General features: G+C 33.8%; 2 protein-coding genes and 1 long non-coding RNA gene across 5 annotated transcripts; all 3 read left to right on the top strand.

The window, feature by feature from the left end:
* Positions 1-1,313: 1,313 nt before the first annotated feature.
* On the top strand, positions 1,314-3,688 carry LOC108198911 (uncharacterized). 3 transcript variants are annotated; one of them, XR_001802217.2, is made up of 4 exons: positions 1,314-2,323; positions 2,417-2,628; positions 2,691-3,041; positions 3,139-3,688. It is a non-coding gene; the product is annotated as an uncharacterized LOC108198911 (long non-coding RNA). The 3 variants fall into 3 exon arrangements; XR_001802218.2 differs by having other exon boundaries at positions 2,417-2,596; positions 3,139-3,685; XR_010286253.1 differs by having other exon boundaries at positions 2,417-3,041; positions 3,139-3,687.
* A 3,987-nt stretch (positions 3,689-7,675) lies between these two features.
* Positions 7,676-14,939, top strand: LOC108198660 (plasma membrane ATPase 1). The gene is made up of 22 exons (XM_064082519.1): positions 7,676-7,740; positions 8,506-8,603; positions 8,889-9,008; positions 9,109-9,207; positions 9,296-9,433; positions 9,545-9,679; positions 9,794-9,973; positions 10,185-10,388; positions 10,503-10,622; positions 10,916-11,035; positions 11,227-11,349; positions 11,481-11,585; positions 11,668-11,812; positions 12,284-12,448; positions 12,527-12,765; positions 12,874-12,906; positions 12,986-13,067; positions 13,222-13,382; positions 13,595-13,825; positions 13,975-14,157; positions 14,373-14,551; positions 14,670-14,939. Exons 2-22 carry the CDS (start codon positions 8,544-8,546, stop codon positions 14,761-14,763), a joined length of 2,916 nt encoding a protein of 971 aa, XP_063938589.1. The 5' UTR covers positions 7,676-7,740; positions 8,506-8,543; the 3' UTR covers positions 14,764-14,939.
* Positions 14,940-15,973: 1,034 nt separating this feature from the next.
* Positions 15,974-19,190, top strand: LOC108197877 (nudix hydrolase 8). Its single transcript, XM_017365610.2, has 9 exons — positions 15,974-16,542; positions 16,739-17,001; positions 17,160-17,225; positions 17,317-17,454; positions 17,671-17,748; positions 17,841-17,891; positions 17,990-18,024; positions 18,234-18,342; positions 18,632-19,190. The coding sequence occupies exons 1-9, from the start codon at positions 16,437-16,439 to the stop codon at positions 18,842-18,844; spliced, it is 1,059 nt and encodes a 352-aa protein (XP_017221099.1). The 5' UTR covers positions 15,974-16,436; the 3' UTR covers positions 18,845-19,190.
* The last annotated feature ends 1,266 nt before the right edge of the window (positions 19,191-20,456 follow it).

The following is a 20,456-nucleotide window of genomic DNA, read 5'->3' as shown; positions in this document are numbered from 1 at the left end:
ACATGATTTTATGAATATTTACATACAAAAATATCGTGACATAAAATTAATATAATAATTAGTATTGGAAGTAATAATTTTATATATAATAATGATATCATAAATAGAGAAAGTTTGAAAAATATATTATAAATATTGTACATTCACGCGGTAACTCAGAAAAACCACGTCTGAGAAATGGAACTGGGTTACGGTGTTTTGCTGTAACTTGAGATACTTAGGAAGTGTGGGTTACATACCTTGAATTAAAAGTAGTATAACCAAAGACCCACGTCAGTTCCATGAAAGTGTAGGTTACTGTGTTGAGTTAGAGCGTACCAAACGAGGCCTAAGTCTATGTACTCACACACGCCACTATCTCAATTAGGCATGTAAATGGATCGGATATCCGATCGGATTCGAACCGATCCGTGGTTAAATAAATGGATATGGATCCTTATTAAAATAATCCGATCTGCTAATAATCCGATCCGATAATAATCCGGTCCGATAAAGAATGGATATGGATATGGTCAAATCCGATCTGTTAACGATCCGATCTGATTCATGCTTAACTATATTATATATTTTATATTATATTTTCTTATAATATATTATATTTTATTAATATATTACATACAAGATAAAAATTTCAAGACAGAACCCTAAATCATATTTTCTTATAACCGATGAGCCGTTTCTAAGTCTTGACCCGACTCTCATTCTTATTATCAAGTTACTCTAATAATCACTCATTTTTTGTGTAGAGTGAGTATAAACACATGAGAGCTAAACTCTTCCACTTAACACCTTCTCAATCACCTAGTTCTATATTTAGGACATATTTATTGATTTTAATCCTTATTGAATAGGCGAGCGAATCCTAATTTGCTTCCTCCAAAAATATTAAGCAACTTATTTATTATTTTTCTATTTACTTGATACATTATATGTTAAAGGTTTTATAAGAACAACCAACAAAGTTTTTCAGTTATATTTTTTTTAATAACATAAAGTTGCGGACTTTACTTTACTGCTTTATTAGTTCTTTTTTGTACTTGTTATGTTAAAACTCATGAATTAATATAGCTAGAAAATATCATTTTCTTTCTTTGTGGAAGGTTAAAACATTGTCCACGGTGAAAAAATATATTTCGTAAATTTTAGTGGACCGGAGATCCGATCCGATTATCCATGATCCGAATGGACCGGATATGGATTGACTTGTAAAATATGTGACTCCTGATCCGATCCGATCCAAATCAGATAAAATTAAATGGATTAAGATATGAATTTAGCTTGATCCGATCCAAATCCGATCCGTTTACAGGCCTAATCTCAATTAACTCCTAGCATGGTACTCATCTCTCCCCCTCCCCCTCCCCCTCCCCCTCCCTCTCTCACACACACACACAGCTATTATATCCCGGGCATTGTTCTCTCTCTCTCGCTCCTTCTCTCTCCCCCCTCCCTCTCTTTCTCACACACGCACACAACTATTATATCCTGCACATTGTGTTTGATATGCGATCTGTGTAATTTATCTAAGCAATGTTAATATTGTTTTTTTCCCTTAATTTTCTTGGTTTATATTGTACTGATCAAAATTTTAGACTATGAAAACGTAGTTTTATAATTCATCCAAGTCTAGAATTGTAATTTGCGATTTTGCCCATGATTATTAGACAGTGGTGGAGGGGGAAATTTTAGTTGTTGGGACTAATATATCATTATGATGTGAAATGAGGTGATAATGTACAAGATGAAGTAGGAAAGGGAGATAATACATTTGTAGAGCGAATGAGTGCGAGAAACATTTCATGTGTACTTGTAAGAACTAAGATGGGAGGAATGTATTCAGGTATGCAGAATTTGTGCCCTGCATATCATGCTACATGCTTTAAATTAGATAAGGTTTCAAGTAACCAAGCATTATCTTCTAGCGTTTATATAATATTCAAAGGAGACCAGCTGCTTAGTATCCTTAACTACCTCTTTTGAAACAACATATGGTTCCACAAGATTTTCCTCTCCCTAATTTCTTTGGTTTTGCGTAACTTGAATTTGAGGGGTATAACCTTTGACCTCTCCTTATTACTTGTCAAGGTAGCATGTCAGAAATTATCTGTAGAATCATAGAAACTCTATATTTGACTTTGGTTCTTGTAACTCTGTGTTTTTAATAATAAAAACTATTAAAATGTCATATTCATTTCTACAGGTTCCCTTCATGGAATACCTTACGGATTGAAAGACCTAATTGTGGTGCCTCAATTCAAAACAACCTGGGGTTCAACATCATATAAAGATCAAGTTTTGGAGTAGAAGCTTGGGTTTACAATAGGTATCACAAACCTCTGGTACCTGCCTTCTATAGTTTCTACGTCGAAATTTCATGCCGCCTTGTGTTTGTTTATGGTTTATTTATAATTTACAGGTTGGGTACTGCTGGAGCAGTCCTTCTTGCGAAGTCACAGGAACACCGACATATAATGGCATTTGGTTTTGGGGTAGGACAAGAAATCCGTGGAATATTGAGGAATACTCATACGGTTTGTCAGCTGGACCTGCTTCATGCACCTCCGCGGGTCTACTTTTGTTGTTTAGTCATCTCAAAGTACAGGAATCGTCAAGTTATCAACTAAAATTGTATGTTCATCAAGTTATATTCCAATCTCTAGATATGTATTTACTAAGTGAATTTTGTGCAGGAATGGTTTCGTTTGCAATTGGTTCAGAGACTGCTGATGTACCCGGCTGCTCATTGTGGAGTGACTGCACTGCGTCCACCTTTTGGGACTGTGGGTCGAACTGGTGTAAATGAGCGTGTCTGACAGCTTGGTAGTGTAGAAACACTTAATCTTGCTCAGTTTACTTTCCCCTTCTCTTATTGAACCCTGTGAGAACTGAGCATATCTTTGATTTTGAAAAAATAAAATTGGACCATTCTGTAGAAGTGCAGCAGATTTTGGAATTATCCTTGATGATCTTTCTTCTTTGATGATCGTTCATGGTAGATTTAACAAAGCTAATTGTTGAATCTCGAGGATGCTAGCATGGAGGTATCTTAATTGTTATCATTGTCTTTCATTGAGTGATTGTTTAAGAAATTTGTAAGAGTTGCAATGATTGACGGTGTGCATCTTATATGTCACACAGGTTGTTCAAGTTCGTGTTAAAGTGATTCCTTTTAATTTGAATTATCCATTGGGTTCTGTGCAAGGTATCTTAAACTACACAATGGATGTCTGATATGTTGGCTCACTTTGACAAGTGCCATTTTTAAGTACTTTGTGCTATATACACTGGAGTTATTTTACACTATTAACTTTAATATTCTTGTTAGGGATCAGCCTCGGTTGTTTGGCCTATGGTGCAAATTTTCTAAGCCTTGCTAATTTTTTTATTATAGATTGGTGCAAAGAAATATGGTCATTAATATTGTAATTTTTTGAATTTACATATGCTCACAAGCAGAGAACATATGAGCGTTATACTCCGTATATCTGTAAGTAAACTGCACAAGAGTGAGTATTAGATACACCAATGGAAATGAGAATGGTGCATCTGGAAAAAGAAATGGGGCATTAAGTTCCACGGTTTCTTCGGTTTCGTATGTTGTACTTCCTGAAGTCATCGTTCTTAACTACTGCCAGCTTGACCTCGCCATTCTGACCATCATTATTAATTGCTAGATTTGCTCTCCATTTGTCTTCAGCATTACTTACGTTGTATTTTTCTCGCCTGTGGGCTTGGTTGATGGTAAGTCGAAATACTCGGTAAGCAAGGGATCACAGTTGATGCCATCAGCTTCCGGCTATAAATTCCAAAATTGTGACACAGGGCTAATTGTTCAAATTAGACACAGGGCTTAAAATATTAGTTTAAAATGGTAACCAAGCCAAGTTAATCATATTGTTAGACATCAGCAGGTTGAGTGTAGGAAAAGAAAGTAGCGTTCGAATGAGAAATGGTATCCTTGATTTAGCAAAGCCTGTCCATTTATCCAGCTCGCTCGCCCTCAACTATTATAGAGACACGGACCTTAATAAATCAAGTCATAGGGAAATGGTTCCAACAATAATCTCCAATTGCATGACAAAAGAAATGGTTCCAACAATAATCTCCAGTTGCATGACAAAAGTAGTAAAGACAAATACTATGTGAAGTAAAGACAAATAATCAATAATTTGACAAGTAGGTAGTAGACACAAAATTCTATTTAGTAATAAAAAATACTTGTGTCAAATGATACTCCCTCCGTCCCTCCCATTTCTTATCGTTTGGGTTGGGCACGGAGGTTAAGAAATATGTATAAAGTAGTGGAAAAGAGAAAGAAAAGTGGGTGAAGTGGTGGGACCCATTGATTTTTAATGTATTAAAAGAAGATAGTGGAGTAAAAGTAGTGTGAAAAGGAAAGAAAAGTGAAGAAGTGGTGGGACCCATTGACTATTTTGGTTAAATTTTGAAATGTAAAGAATTGGATGGGACACCCAAAAAGGAAAGTGTAAAGAAATGGAAGGGACGGAGGGAGTATCTATCAACAACTCATATTTTATTTTTGCCAGAGTCTTCTGAGTAACATTAGATTGACAAAGTTCAATTGCAGTGGTTGATGGTATAGTAGTAATATTATCCAGCGACACCGGGTGCTCCCAGTTCCAGTTCAAAAAAGTTCCAAAGAAATTGGCTATAACACCCGCCAACGACATGCCTGTAAATCGGATGGCCACATATGCTACTAGAACTGTCAGATGCACTCCTCCAAGATAACAATTTATCTGTTTTAAGACATTTTTATATTAGGAATTTTTATAACAGCATATTGCAATTTAAAAAAAAGGACTTCTATTAGCAATTTGTTGTTCTTACGTTTCCATATATTGGCCCAACATTTCAAGAAGCGTGTAGCCTCTACAAATATGTGAAACATATATAAACATTTTAAGCAAACACAAATAAAACACTAGTAAATCACGAATCAAGAATGCAGTGGTATTTAAAAGGTGACTCAAATATCAAATATATAATTGTGTAAAATATATCAAATATATAATTATATAATTGTAATATATTAAATATATAATTATATAATTACAATATATTAAATATATAATTGTATTTAATTTATATAATTAAAATAGATTATATAGTATAATTATTAATCTAATAGTTATATAATTATTAGTGTATATAATTATATATTTAATATATTTAATCTATGTATATAATTTATGTATATAAATACATATAAATACATATATTTATAATTATATATTAATTATATGTATTTATATGTATTTAATTATAATATATTAAATATATAAATAGATTAAATTATATGTATTTATAAAATATATAATTATATAATTATATATTTAATATATTAATCTATTATAAGGGTTTAGTGTATATAATTATATTTTAATATATTTAATCTATGTATATAATTTATGTATATAAATACATATAAATACATATATTTATAATTATATATCTTTAATCTGTAATATATTTATATGTATATAATTAAATATATTAAATATATAATTATATACACTAAACCCAGAATACAAACAACTTAAAAACACAAGAGAAATCAAGAAAATGCAGAGTGATGGAAATCAAGAACTTACAAGTAAAGGTTTAGGTTTAGAGAGAAGTTTTGAGAAAATGCAGAGTGATGGAAATCAACAACTTACAAGTAAAGGTTTATAGAGAAGTTTTGAGAAAATGCAGAGTGATGGAAATTAACAACTTACAAGTAAAGGTCTAGAGAGAAGTTTTGAGAAAATGCAGAGTGATGGAAATCAAGAATTTAGAGAGAAGTTTTGAGTGATCTCTATTGAGAGATATAGCAATGGGGTATAATATAGGTTAGTCAGGTTCAAATTGCATATGCTTTTATATAGCGGCACTCCAGTCCTGCATATGGCTGGCAATGTTATAACCAAAATATTGACACTTCACTTTATTGCAACTATATTCTGTTTTCTGTACAGTTAAATGTACTCGACCACCTCTTTTATTTTTAGACAAGATTTGAATCCGTCAGCCCGACAATAAACGAGATACCATCTCGTTAAGAGATAAATATTTTTGAGAAATTTAAAATGATAGACAAGTTTGAAATTTGGAGAAAATATCAAAATGACAGTAGAAAGCGCAGGTAGAAGAACTCATTGAGTCGATAATTAGAAAGGCTTTGCCGCTTGCTTTGCAAAATGAGTATTTATAGAGAAAATGTATCTCGTTTGTGCCGAGTTCAAGACAAGACACACACCGTTTTAGTAATAATATCAGTAGTAATAATAATAATTAATCTGTTTTTATTTGCATGTAGCTGCAAATCTTTAAGAATAAAAAATGAAGCAATCCTAGAAATAATCTGTTTTAGCATTTCTTGTAATGTCTTGTTTGACCTTAAACTCTTTAGCTTTATTATCTCATCATTGTATTGATAATGTTAAGAACCAAAACTATGCATTTGCTGGACTATTGTGTGCAGCATATATGTGGATGGATATAGATATGACAGATGTGGTGATAGATGTATAAGTAAGCATTTGTTTTTGCTGGCGTTAAGAATGCTTTGTAGATATATGTTCATTTTTGGCCAGGTGATGAGAATAAATGTTCTGGTTTGTAGCAGTTGTGATAACAACAAATGCAGGGAGTCAACCAAGTTGTTTGACGAAAGAGGAGTAAGAAATTACTGTATTCTGATGCTGATCATGATGGGGAATATCGAAAATTTTATTGGAACTAGGAAATTATATCCTACATAAAAGGTCTTGCTAGACAGTTAGTTTGCTCTGTGATTGCTGTCAATCTCTACGGTAAATCTTTTATTGAATATTAACGAAACAAAAATATTGTTATAATTATGACAAAAAAATTGTTATAATCAACATCACAGCAATAAAAAAGAAATTGGAATACAGTTCTTAATAAATACCACAAAATAATATTGTATTCCCTCCCCTCCCCTCCCCTCCCCTCCATTCTCAATTTGTTTACAAATAAATTGGACATGAGAACAAAGTAGTGAGAAGGATAGAGAAGAATGGGTAAAGTCGGGGACCGATTAATATTTAATATATAAAAAGAAAATAGTGGATGTTGTTAATTTTTATAAAATAAAATATTATAGTTTTTGATGGACTTTTGAATGTAATGAATTGGATAAAACATAATAAAAAATTTAAGGAAATGATTGTTATTATTGTACTCTCTCCATCACATTTTAACTGATGGGTGACTTTTGACATGTATTTTTTGTAAATTTATATTAAATAAAAGTTTAGAATAGGTTCCTCTTTATTAGTGATGATTACTGAGAATGAAAATTTTGCTGTTTTCATTTCATTCCTTGAGAGAATATTAGTATTATTTTTTATCTGTAAATATTTATGATTCCAATGCAAAATCGTACATTCACAAAGTACAACACTTGGTTAGTGTTACAAAGCGCCAAATTTATAGAACAAAAAATTTGCAGTTCGAACATAACGTCAGGATTAGCAGCTTGCTTAAAGGATAAAATCAGTCCAGTTATATTATGCTGTGTTTGGACGGAGTTTCATGAGCTATGTTCACTGTCTTCTCTGCTATGACTCACATCTCTTCTTTTCTAGTGTTGTACTTGTTTTATCTGTTGTCTTGACATGTAATTCTTGCATGCTTATTTATATCGACATTTGCAAATGCCATTCTTCTTCCTAGTCTTTTACTAATCCTGCCTTCTTCAATTGATTGCAGGTATGTATTTTGCTCTATGTGTGTCTGTTTTGCTGTAAATGACTTGTTTTGGAAATTGCAATGCACCCTTTTTCATCTGCGGCGAAACTAGTTTTTGATGGCTGTTGGAGTGTTGGTGATTTGAGTGTATGCTTTAGAATTTAGGGGTAAGATTTGATTTTTGAGTACGTCTGGTTTTAGGTCTTAACAAAAATGTTATCTCTATTTTTCATCCTGGTAGATGTAAGGGGTGCGTACATCTCACCCTCTCAGACCCTACTTACGAGTGAGATATACCTGGTTCCTAAAAAGTAAAGTATAGGTTTTTTTCAGGTTTAATCACACAGTAGGCAAGTTTTGTAGGTTCTCCTGAAATAAAAATAATCATATTAGCTCAAGTTACTTTTTTGTATATATACAGTTATGTGATAAATGAATTTTGAACAGTATATTGCTCAACTTTTTCATTGCATGCGAACAATGCAGGAAGCTAAGTGACCATATAGTAATCTTGAAAAATTCAAAAAATTGATTCAAGAAATTGAGAGGGCAAAACTACAGTCTACATGCCGCCCCTTGTAGTAATAAAATGTTGTAATGAACCATCTAATTGGCAGTGTAGATCATGGTGACTGTTAAGTTTAATCCGATCCAGTAACTAGGATTAAACCATGGAAAACTTGTATACTTTTGTCTTCCACAAGACTCGAAAATGTGAATCAAACAAGCCTGCCTTGATGTTTAATGCACATATAATTGGTTTGATAACAAGATTTATCTGTACAGATTCTACTCAGAATTGAGTAGGACGTGAAGAAGTCAAGATGGACGCAGACAAGACAACAATTGCCCTGGAAGCAATTAGCAAAGAAACTGTTGATTTGGTAAATCTTTCTACAGTTGTATGTTGGTGCACTTAGATTAAGTGATGCTTGATATGATGTTATAAACCAAGTTTTACCAGCAAACATATTACGCTTTAGATATTTTCTACCTGCTCTGTAGTTGAAGAATCTCTTGTGTTGCCTTGTTTGTATTTTACACATTTGTCTTAATTACCATCCTGATTAGTTAAAGAAAGTTGCTCAATACAGTGTGGTGTGGGATCTTTGATTGCTATTATAGCGTTTGTTACATTTTCTAAATAGCCATATATTCTGATGTTGCAGGAAAACATCCCCGTTGAAGAAGTTTTTGAAAAATTGAAGTGTACTGAAGCTGGTCTCACTTCTGATGAGGTTCAGAAACGTCTTGAAGTGTTTGGATACAACAAGCTTGAAGAAAAGAAGGTTTCTAATTACCTCATTATGCTTCTCCATTTTTATTCACTGCACGGGGTAATTAATTTGTGATATGTTTTCAATTCTCACAATATCTTATGGCATATAGGAGAGTAAAATACTCAAGTTTCTTGGGTTTATGTGGAATCCTCTGTCATGGGTTATGGAAGCAGCAGCCATTATGGCAATCACTATGGCTCGTGGAGGCGTAAGTCTTTAATAGATCTACTAATGTCTCACTTAAACTATAAATGGCAGCAACTACAAACTAATTTTGTTAAAAACTCTCAACTCAGGGCAAGGGATTGGATTACCACGACTTTGTAGGAATCATGGCGTTACTTATAGTTAACTCAACTATAAGTTTTATGGAGGAAAATAATGCTGGCAATGCAGCTGCAGCCTTGATGGCACGGTTGGCGCCAAGAGCTAAGGTTTGCCTAGTTGATACAGGATATTAATTGCTTTTGTACTGCTTACCTACAGTTAGTCTTTTCCCTGTCATCCTCCTAGCTTACGGGTTCAAATTTTAAATTTCCCAACAGATTTTACGTGATGGAAAATGGGGTGAAGAAGACGCTTCTGTACTAGTTCCAGGAGACATTATTAGCATTAAACTGGGGGATATCATCCCAGCTGATGCTCGTTTGCTTCAAGGGGATCCTTTAAAAATTGATCAGGCATACGCCCATACTGTCCTTCGTTTTATGTTAATATATATAACACATTAAAGCCTGTTGATAAAAGGAATCTTAGTGAACTTTATGTTTGACAATGTTGTATATATTTTTCAGTCTTCCCTTACTGGAGAATCTCTGCCAGTAACTAAGAATCCTGGTGATGGAGTATATTCAGGCTCAACATGTAAGCAAGGGGAAATTGAAGCGGTTGTTATTGCGACAGGAGTACACACATTCTTTGGAAGAGCAGCTCATCTTGTTGACAATACTACACACATTGGGCACTTTCAACAGGTCCACGTCGAGAACTCCATACATTGTGCACATTAGTACATTACATATACCGTGCCACTCAAAATCCCAAGATAAAAAATACTTAAATAATGATCAATGTGCATTTGTTCTTCTGTGTGAAGTCCTTTATTGAGACTGTGCTAATGCATTCATAGCTGCCTTCTTTTGTGTTTTTTCTTCTATTCTAAATATATTTGTTGGCGGTTATCAGGTCTTGACTGCAATAGGAAACTTCTGCATTTGCTCAATTGCTATTGGAATGTTTATTGAGATTGTTGTTATAGCCAGTCAACATAGAAAATATCGTGAAGGCATAGACAATCTTTTGGTTTTACTCATTGGTGGTATCCCCATCGCAATGCCAACAGTTCTATCAGTTACTATGGCCATTGGGTCGCATCGTCTATCTCAACAGGTTTGCTGAGCTTTTTTATTGTATTGTTGCTGGATCGTATCTTAAAATAATTTTATTTCTGTATATAACTTTAACTAGTTACTCCGACATCAATATATATTATTTATGATTCAGGGTGCTATAACAAAGAGAATGACAGCTATTGAAGAAATGGCTGGGATGGATGTCTTATGCAGTGACAAAACAGGCACCTTAACTCTCAACAAGCTCACAGTTGACAAAAATCTAGTTGAGGTGATTACTTAATCCTATTATATGGCTTGGATCTGCTAAAAGTACTTTAAATAAACAACTCTATTAGTAGTATCCAGTAATTTACTAGTAATGTTGTGATTATACATCTTTGTAAAGGTTGCAATATACATGAACTTTGAAACTGGGCATGGTTTCTTTTATTAGTAACTCTATGTAGGATCAACAAAACAAAGTTTTAGTAGAGTTTAATGTACTTGAATCAAAAAACTTTTATTAAAACTGAAAATGTATAAAGCAATTGCCCGATTCTTATATATCTGTGTTATGCACAGGTTTTTGCCAAAGGTGTCGACAAAGACACAGTTGTCTTGATGGCAGCAAGAGCCTCTCGAACTGAGAACCAAGATGCCATTGACACTGCAATCATATCCATGTTGGGTGACCCTAAGGAGGTATTATTTGTTATATGCTAATCTTATGAAATACATTCTGTCGAATTGTTGCAAATAAACAGTTAGCACTTCTATTTGTTAAGGTACAATCAAATCATTTCCATTTAGCAAAAATTAAAAAAAAAACAAATTTCAATATACAAGAATGATCTTAAGTTATTGATTAAATGTGATATTGGTTCCTTCTTAAGGCACGCGCTGGAATTACTGAAGTTCATTTCCTTCCATTCAATCCAACTGACAAACGGACCGCTCTTACATACATAGATGGTGCAGGAAAAATGCACAGAGTGAGCAAAGGTGCACCAGAGCAGGTACTCATTTAGCAAATGTCAAAAAGTTATTGCATCTGAGAAATCTTATTTAAGAGCTTGCTTACATTCCCTTCCGCATATGAGTAGTGATGTCATCTATTGTTAACTCATTTCCCTCATTCTTATTTTAGATTCTTAATCTGGCATGGAACAAATCAGATATTGAAAAAAGAGTACATTCAATTATAGACAAGTTTGCTGAGCGTGGACTTCGATCTCTGGCAGTTGCTCGCCAGGTGAATTAACCTTTTACCTCGTATAGGCATTCTCTTAACTCCAAGAATATAATTTAATCATTTATCCATTATACTGGTATAGCAAGTACCCGAGAACACCAAGGACAGTGCTGGTGGCCCCTGGGAATTCATCGGCCTTATGCCTCTCTTTGATCCACCTCGCCATGATAGTGCTGAAACAATTAGAAGAGCTTTAGATCTTGGAGTGAGCGTCAAAATGATCACAGGTGTGTGCCCCAGCTAGCTTAATTGATGATTATATTTGTTTTCTCCAGCTTCCTTAAATAAAAAATTGTTCAAGTTCTGATCCTCTGGATAACACTTATAAAGATTAAATCCAGAAGTAACACAAGTGTTCCGGTAATGTATTGAAATCTTTGTATACAAAATGGTTACGAATTAATTACTAGTCCAGCACCATAGTGCTAGTTACCATGATTTTCAGTAATTCCTACACTAGATGCTTCTGATATTTTCGATCTTTGTGTGCATGTCAAACATTCTCATCTGAAAAGCAAATAACAATCTCCAATAAAAAAATTCTGCAACACTTCCATATAACTAATCCATTCAGCCTTTTCTTGGATCTTTCACTACTTGTTGTAGATGCATTCAATAGTTACTGCGCTGTCACTTTTCACTTTTCTCTTTATTACAAAAGTATTTATGAAATGCTAACCTTATGCATCATTGTTTAGGTGACCAGCTGGCAATCGGGAAAGAAACAGGGAGACGTCTAGGCATGGGAACCAACATGTATCCATCGTCGTCTTTGCTTGGTGATCATAAGGATGCTGCACTTGCAACTTTATCAGTCGAAGAACTTATTGAAAAAGCAGACGGTTTTGCTGGCGTCTTTCCTGGTACATTATACGATGCTTAATTTAATGTGAACTGGAGATTATTCTGGCATACATCTCTAATCCATGTTTTATTTGCAGAGCACAAATATGAGATAGTAAAGATATTACAAGGTAGAAAGCACATTACTGGAATGACGGGAGATGGAGTTAATGATGCACCTGCACTAAAGATAGCAGACATAGGAATTGCGGTAGCAGATGCAACAGATGCTGCCAGAAGTGCCTCTGATATAGTTCTAACTGAGCCGGGGTTGAGTGTTATCATTAGTGCTGTTCTAACAAGTCGTGCTATCTTTCAGAGGATGAAGAACTACACAGTTAGTATTGTCTTCCAGTTTCAGTTTCTTCATGCTTTATAAAGATCTTTATCCATAACTATGCGCTTTTTTGTAAAATATGATCTGAGCTTGTTTCTGTTTCTTCAGATATATGCAGTGTCAATCACAATACGTATTGTGGTAAGCTATAAAACCATTACTTTTCATGATGTGTAAACCATAGTCACTTTAATCTAATGATTGGAGGTTTATGTAACAGTTGGGATTTTTGTTGCTAAGTGCCTTTTGGCAGTTCAATTTCCCTCCTCTAATGGTTCTGGTCATAGCTATCCTCAATGATGGTAATAATTCACTTCACAATTGCTTTCTAGAATTACAATATTTCAGTGTCTGATGCTAAGGCTATAATGATAATGCATAAAAAAATTAATTACACAAGTCTCGACTTCAATAATATATTTGCGTGATTATCAGTCTAATGCAATTTGTTTTCAGGCACTATCATGACAATTTCCAAAGACAGGGTGAAACCATCGCCGCTCCCAGACAGTTGGAAACTCACAGAAATTTTTACAACAGGAGTTGTTATAGGAACTTACCTTGCCTTGATGACTGTCATATTTTACTATGGAATGGCTGAGACTAGCTTCTTTGCGGTAAATGCATCTCGTCTTGTGACAAAGTGCTATATAGTAGAAAGAACTTAGTTTTAGCAATCAATAAACACATAAGCACTGGATATTTCTTATCACTAATGTTGTATTAGTTACACATCACTAAACTGAAATGTATTATTTGTAGATACTATCTCTAATGTAGATCATAGACTGAATTTTTTTTCCTTTTATCCGTCTTCTGTCATTCTCAGAATCACTTCCATGTAGATGACTTCAACAAGCACAATTACGACCTTAAAAGCCTCTCAGACAATGATGCAAAGGAAATGACCAAAATTATAAATGGGCGTCTAGCTTCTGCCGTATACCTTCAAGTCAGTACCATCAGCCAGGCCTTGATATTTGTGACGCGCTCAAGGGGATGGTCATTTACAGAAAGACCTGGCTCTCTTCTAATGTGCGCCTTCGTCATTGCTCAGTTAGTAAGTCAGTTCAACGCTTGCGCAAACACTGTCACACTGTACACTCTTTACCACAAAAGGAATAAAACAAAGCTTCTCAGATTATAAAATGAAAAAACTTTAAGAAATAGCTTCCATGATCTTAGATGAATGTTGTAATACCATTGCAGGTTGCGACTGTCATCTCTGCTGTAGTCACCTGGGATGTTGCTGGAATTGTCAAGATTAAATGGAAATGGGCTGCTGTTATTTGGATATACAACATTTTGACTTACCTCCTGCTCGATCCAATCAAATTTGGTGTCCGATATGCACTCAGTGGAAGAGCTTGGGGACTGATAGTTGACCATAAAGTAAGTAAAACTGGAAATTTGCACTTCATATCATGTATTTTCTATATGGAAACTCCTAAGCCTGTCTGAATGGTAGAAATTAACCTCAATGGATTAGCTTAATGCTACCTAGCCTAGCTGTAGTTTTCGTATATGGCAATGATCTGTGTCAAATTTAGACTAAATAAAACTAAGTTTTCTCATAAACATCCTTTTCTTTTCATGGTTTTCCTCAGACGGCATTCACCACACAAAAGGATTTTGGCAGAGAGGCCCGAGAAGCAAAATGGGCAACCGAGCAACGAACACTTCACGGTCTTCAGTCAAGAGAAACAAAGATGTTTGCTGAGAACTACACTTTCAGGGACATAAACATTATGGCAGAAGAAGCCAAAAGGCGCGCAGAAATTGCACGGTCAGTACTTTAATCCTATAAAAGTATCAGTACACATCACAATTCTACCCTTTTCTGCATTACTAAAATTATATAATGAAATCAAATTTTTCGTATGTTTTCGTGTTTTCATAAACAGGCTGAGGGAGCTTCACACATTGAAAGGCAGAGTAGAGTCTTTCGCAAAGCTAAGAGGGCTAGACATCGATGTCAACCCACATTACACAGTCTGATCATATTTTCATAAGACTGAATGATTGCAAGACTAAATTGAGAATCTTTTGTATTGGAAGTAATTCCATTTCATCATTGGTTCGGATATTATTATGTCAATTGTGCAATAAAACTGTAATCCAGGATCCAGCCAATTCTAATAAAATCATGGTCACCTCGATAATTTTTTCTATCAGCAGATTCTTATATGAAGCTCAGTGTGTTATGCTTTCTTTTTACCATCCTTATCAAATTTTGCCACAGGCTCATGAACAAAAGATTAAATAACTTCAACAATATAAGCGTCTGATTTAAGCTATTCAATAAGCATGATTCGCGACCCACACGCATCATAAACATACTTAAAGTTATCTTGTTGGCTTCCTGGTTGCCTATTTGTCAGATGCTTAGCTTTCTTTTGCTGGTATATATAAGTCTGGATATCATTCCACCTGTTGTACCTACATAGTATGATACCACCAACAATAAACTACTAAGTTAAAATTTGAGTTTGATACTCTATTAGTTGAGTTTCTAAGATGGCAATTTGTCTAACACAAATCTAGCTAATACAGGTTTTAAGGTGTAACACGACCCTTTTACGCGATTTCAGGTCTCATGCAACAGATGCTGGTGTTGAAATATAGCATAAGATTCATTTGGACCTGCCTCTAACACCTTCAAGTTTTAGATAAATTTGAGACCTCCACCGGATCTGATACCATGTTGACCCGTCCATCTAAAACCTCAACATGGTATCAGAGCCCTGATTCGGCGGAGGTCTCAAGTTCGACTTTCCGTCACCTCCAAAGATGGGTGTCCGTGACCCACTCTTCAACCAAAAAATGGGATTCCGAGAAAAGGGAGTATTGAAATATAACATAAGATTTATTTAGAATCTTCCTCTAGCACCTTACACATCAACGATGTTCATGAATGCCAGACTTTACTGTAAACATTACATTTTGATATCACATGGTACATTTCTTTACATATCAAGATCAAATCGTGCTAAAAATACGAAAACCCTCCCAAATCCGAATTCTCATAAAGTAATGAAGAACAATAATTGAGCAAACCCTGTAAATTTTGATGATGACACAAGGCAATCTACAAACAAGGACGTGGCACAAACTCACATGTTGATAGGCTCTGTCAGTTGTGAGCCAGATATGTGGAAATCACGTGGTAAATACAACCATATCAGAACAACACTTCAACTTTCAATACATACCCATTAGTACTAGTTTCTTGTTTTCTTCATAATTTTTAATAAGCATCATCTTGTACTTAAGCTGTTGCTGATCATCTTCAACTTTGTTTGTTAACTTTACTTGATTCCCATTTCTCACCGCAGCACACTTTATTTTTATCCTTTGGCTCTTGAGATTACTTGAATACAAAATTTAAGCCTTTCCTTCTTGTCCCTAGTTGAGTTTATTCCAATTTTACTCACATTCTTGCTGTTTCATTGTACCCCTTTGATTTTTTATCTTTATTTTCGACGTAGAATACCAAGATTTTCCTTGTACTCAGCTTGGCTGCAGAGTATCTTCCGGTTTTTTGATATTATGTAACTTGGATAACCTTGGAATACTCTCTTTATCTACGTATCTTGATGTTGTTAACTATATATATTCTTATTTGATTCTGCACTTGTGGTTCGATTTGGTAGTTTGAGAGGTGCTTAACAATGGAGTTAAAAATGTGTGTTTCCAAGTCATCATCTGGGCCTTTCTTCTACTCCAGTCACATAGGTTGTCGAAAAGTCTCCCAACTTCAGCTCTGTTATTACAAAGGTAAACTAATTTTTTTCTCTTGAAATTCTTATACCCCATGTTCGAATTCTTTGGTCTTTATAACTCTGTGTAAGGTACTGCTAAAATTTCCCCAAGTCAATAATCACTAAATTGATGTTTCTCTTGTAATTGTGATTCTGATATCCGGCCTTTATGTTCCAGAGTACTGATTGTTAATCTTCTCTTCTTTGTTTAGGTAAATTTCAGAAGGTTTCTTGCATAAGTACTTCAGATAGCCCAATGGGTTCTGCTGGAAAAGACAAATTAATGGTGGACACTTATTCGTTTCGGATGAATGGAATTAATGGTTCAGCCCCAAATGTATATTTCAGTAAAAGAGTACTTGACCATTTAGATGATGAGTATGGTGGTGTTGTAGTCAACCCAGAAAATTTACCATCTAATCCGAGCTTCTTTGCCTCTATTCTCCGCTCATCTCTGTCTTGTTGGATGTTAGAGGTAGCTTTCCCCTCTTATCATCCAAATCCCTTTCTTTCTTTGTTATGTATGTTTTCGTGGGACAATGTTATTGTACTGCAGAATTAAGGAAACAAAGCGGTTTTTCTTTTTTATTCTCATTTTCAGGAAATTAACGATCTTCATGTCATTGATTGCAGGAAAAGAAAGGCGTTTGGCTTAAGCTGCCACTAGAAAAATCTGAACTTGTTCCGGTAGCAGTGAAGGTAGTGGAACTAATAAAAATTGTAATTTTTTGATCTTTGGCTTTGTTGTTGCTTAGTAGGTGCAGTATTTTGAACATTGATTTGTTAATAGGAAGGGTTTCGGTATCATCATGCAGAAAGAGGATATGTCATGATGACCTACTGGATTCCTGAAGGACCTTGCATGCTTCCTGACAATGCTTCTCATCAAGTCGGAGTTGGAGGTTTCGTGATCAATGAAAATAATGAGGTAAGGTTTCTTTACTAGTTTAGTGAAGAAAAAGGATAATTAAACCTTAATAGCGATTGACAATAGCTGCAATACTCTCTGAATCATACTGCGGCATCTCTTTTTGTTTACTGAATCATTCTCTGTCTTTTGAATAATCATATATTTTAGTTATTGTACTAATAATAATGAAATTTTTTGATGTTTTTGAAACAACTGTTCGATTATAATCTACAGGTGCTTGTAGTACAAGAGAAGCACACAACTCCAGCAAATACCGGCCTGTGGAAACTACCTACTGGTTTTATTCAGGAGGTTTGTTTGCCTTCAAATTTCAGTAGTTGGCCAGCACATTTAGTATCTTCTTATAAACGAAGTTTCAGACTGTAATCTTTTGATATTATCAGTCGGAGGAGATATTTACTGGAGCTGTAAGAGAAGTCAAGGAAGAAACTGGTGTAAGAACTCTGTACATAACTCTTCTTGCTAACATTCTTGCTCGCTCTTTGCATAATGAATATTTAATCATTTCACAAGCTTTTGTTTGGCCTTTCAGATCGATACTGAATTCTTAGAAGTTGTAGCATTCAGGTACAAATATATTTCCTTCTTAGAGAATTACATCTTCAACATAATTTTATAAAAGAATTCTGTCTTCTTATGGATATTGATCATCCAGACAAAGATATTCTGCAAATATGAAAAACCTTGGAATTTATAGCAATCTCTAACTAACAATTTTCTTAAAAAATATACATTCTCTCTTACAATTATACTTGATATGCTATGCGTAATTGCAGGCATGCTCAGAATGTGGCTTTCCAAAAGTCAGATTTATTTTTCGTGTGCATGTTGAGACCACTGTCAAATCATATCGTGATTGATGATGTTGAAGTTCAAGCTGCCAAGGTAATAAACCAAGTTTTCATTGACGATAATGTAATCTAGTCTAGGTACTTGTTTATAAAAGGGAGCTTCACATCTGCACAAAATAAAAATAATAATAATTCATGTGTGTCTAAGAACGCTTCAGTTGCTCGTGTTCATAGATCATCATAAGTGTTAGAATATAATATGATCCTGGTAAACCCTCCTCCTAACACCTCGGGCTCGGGCCACTTAACAGTAAGCTGCTTACAAATATAATGCATTGACAGAGATATCCACAAGTGACATTCTTTTTGTATTAATTTTGCAGTGGATGGCATTAGACGAGTTCATAGAACAGCCACTTATTCAAGGCGACAACATGTTCAAAAAGATCATCGACATCTGCATTGCGCGTATAGGAAAGCAGTACTGTGGACTCTCCGTTCATCCAGTAGTCTCTAAATTCGACGGAAAGCTGTCCTCCTTGTACTATAATATAGTTGATGTTCAAGATTCCAACTGTCAAATTACATCACTCTAAATGATTCCTCAATGCCTGTGTGTGTTTTCATGGTGAAGACATCACTACAGCTTCCCTATAATTTGGAGCATTGGCCTTATGAGTAGTGCAACTAATTTTTGCAGAAGGACTCATGTCACATGTGTATAGTATAGTCTGAGAAATATGTCTAGTGTAAATATACTTGTGTCAACAGAAGTTGCTATCTTCACTGGTTTCATATTGTGGAAATCGGTTCTACCCGATTTCTAAATTCTAATAGGACTTTCTAACAAGGACTTGGGAGTGGAGTAATATTTTGATCCAATACGGACTTATATTTTGTGTACCAAATTATTTGGAATGTTAATATTAAAAATTTACCGATTATTATGTTCCAATATAATTTATAGTCTTACAAATAATCTCGGGATGAGCCAGGTCGAACCAGACGTGGGACAGATAACCTCTTAATGTCTGAACTATCCCACCGTGCTTATATTAAGATGAAGTTTGATTTCAAGCAATTTGTTGTTGTATCATATCTTGTTTGTGTTAGTAATTCTTTAGTAATTCTGGCAAGTCACGAAATAATGCGAAGAATCAATCAATTTAAAATTTTCATATCAAATCAATATTGTGAAAGTATAAATTTTATTTGTAAAAACTCTTGTGAAATTTTCTTTTTCTCTAAATTATGAAAAACTGGCAGCGATACTGTTAAGATAAGAAAGTTACATTCTTGACTCACTTCTTAGGACAACTCCAACCGTAGTCACTTGTTAGCTAAAATTGGGCACCCATTATACAAATCCTCTAAAATTTTAAGCACTTCAACGGGACCTTTCTATTAACTAAAGTTTTAGCTATCAAGTTTTCATCCTTCAAATTTGCTGATTCTGTCTCCATTATCTATACGAGTTTCACCTCAGTTTCAGTCTCTTTTCCTGTTTCCTTCTGTTCATTTTTCCATGTATGTATATATTATTAAAATTTAATAACTATATTAAATATTTACAATTTGTTATTTTATACAATATTAAGTGTAAAATTATTTTATCATAAAAAATGTAAAAAAAAATATTGTTAACAAATTTATTAATTACTTATACAATTATTTCGTATTAAATTATACATTGAAAACCTACTAATAAATTAATATAATAGAAATAGTGTTTATAGTTTTAAGAATTATCTTATTTTTAAAACATTTAAATAAAATTTGGGAATTAATTTAAAAAATTATATCATTTGCGTTATAAAATAAAATTTTAATTGATTAAATAACATATATTCTTGTATAAAATTTAATTTGATTAAATTCAAAAAATAATTTATTTATAAATTTTATTTACAATGCATAATAACTACTAAGTGAAATTTAGTCATTAAAATTTGAAAATAATGAAATAATAGATTTTTAATAATAATATCATTTTAACTAATTAGAAATAAAATATATATTTATATGAAATGTTTATCTGATTGAATTTATAAGAAAGTTATATATAAAATTTATTCACAACAAATAATTATTATTTGAAAATATAATTGTTAAAATTTGAAAACAACAAAATAACATAATTTTAAAATATAGCTAACTATTATAGCAAATATCACGGGAAGAAAAAGTTTAAAAGTTCAGCAAATTTTT

Source organism: Daucus carota, chromosome 8 (assembly GCF_001625215.2).
Source record: "Daucus carota subsp. sativus chromosome 8, DH1 v3.0, whole genome shotgun sequence".
Lineage (NCBI taxonomy): Eukaryota > Viridiplantae > Streptophyta > Magnoliopsida > Apiales > Apiaceae > Daucus > Daucus carota.
The sequence above is the reverse complement of the archived record's forward strand: the minus strand, read 5'-3'. Positions and strand labels throughout refer to the sequence as shown.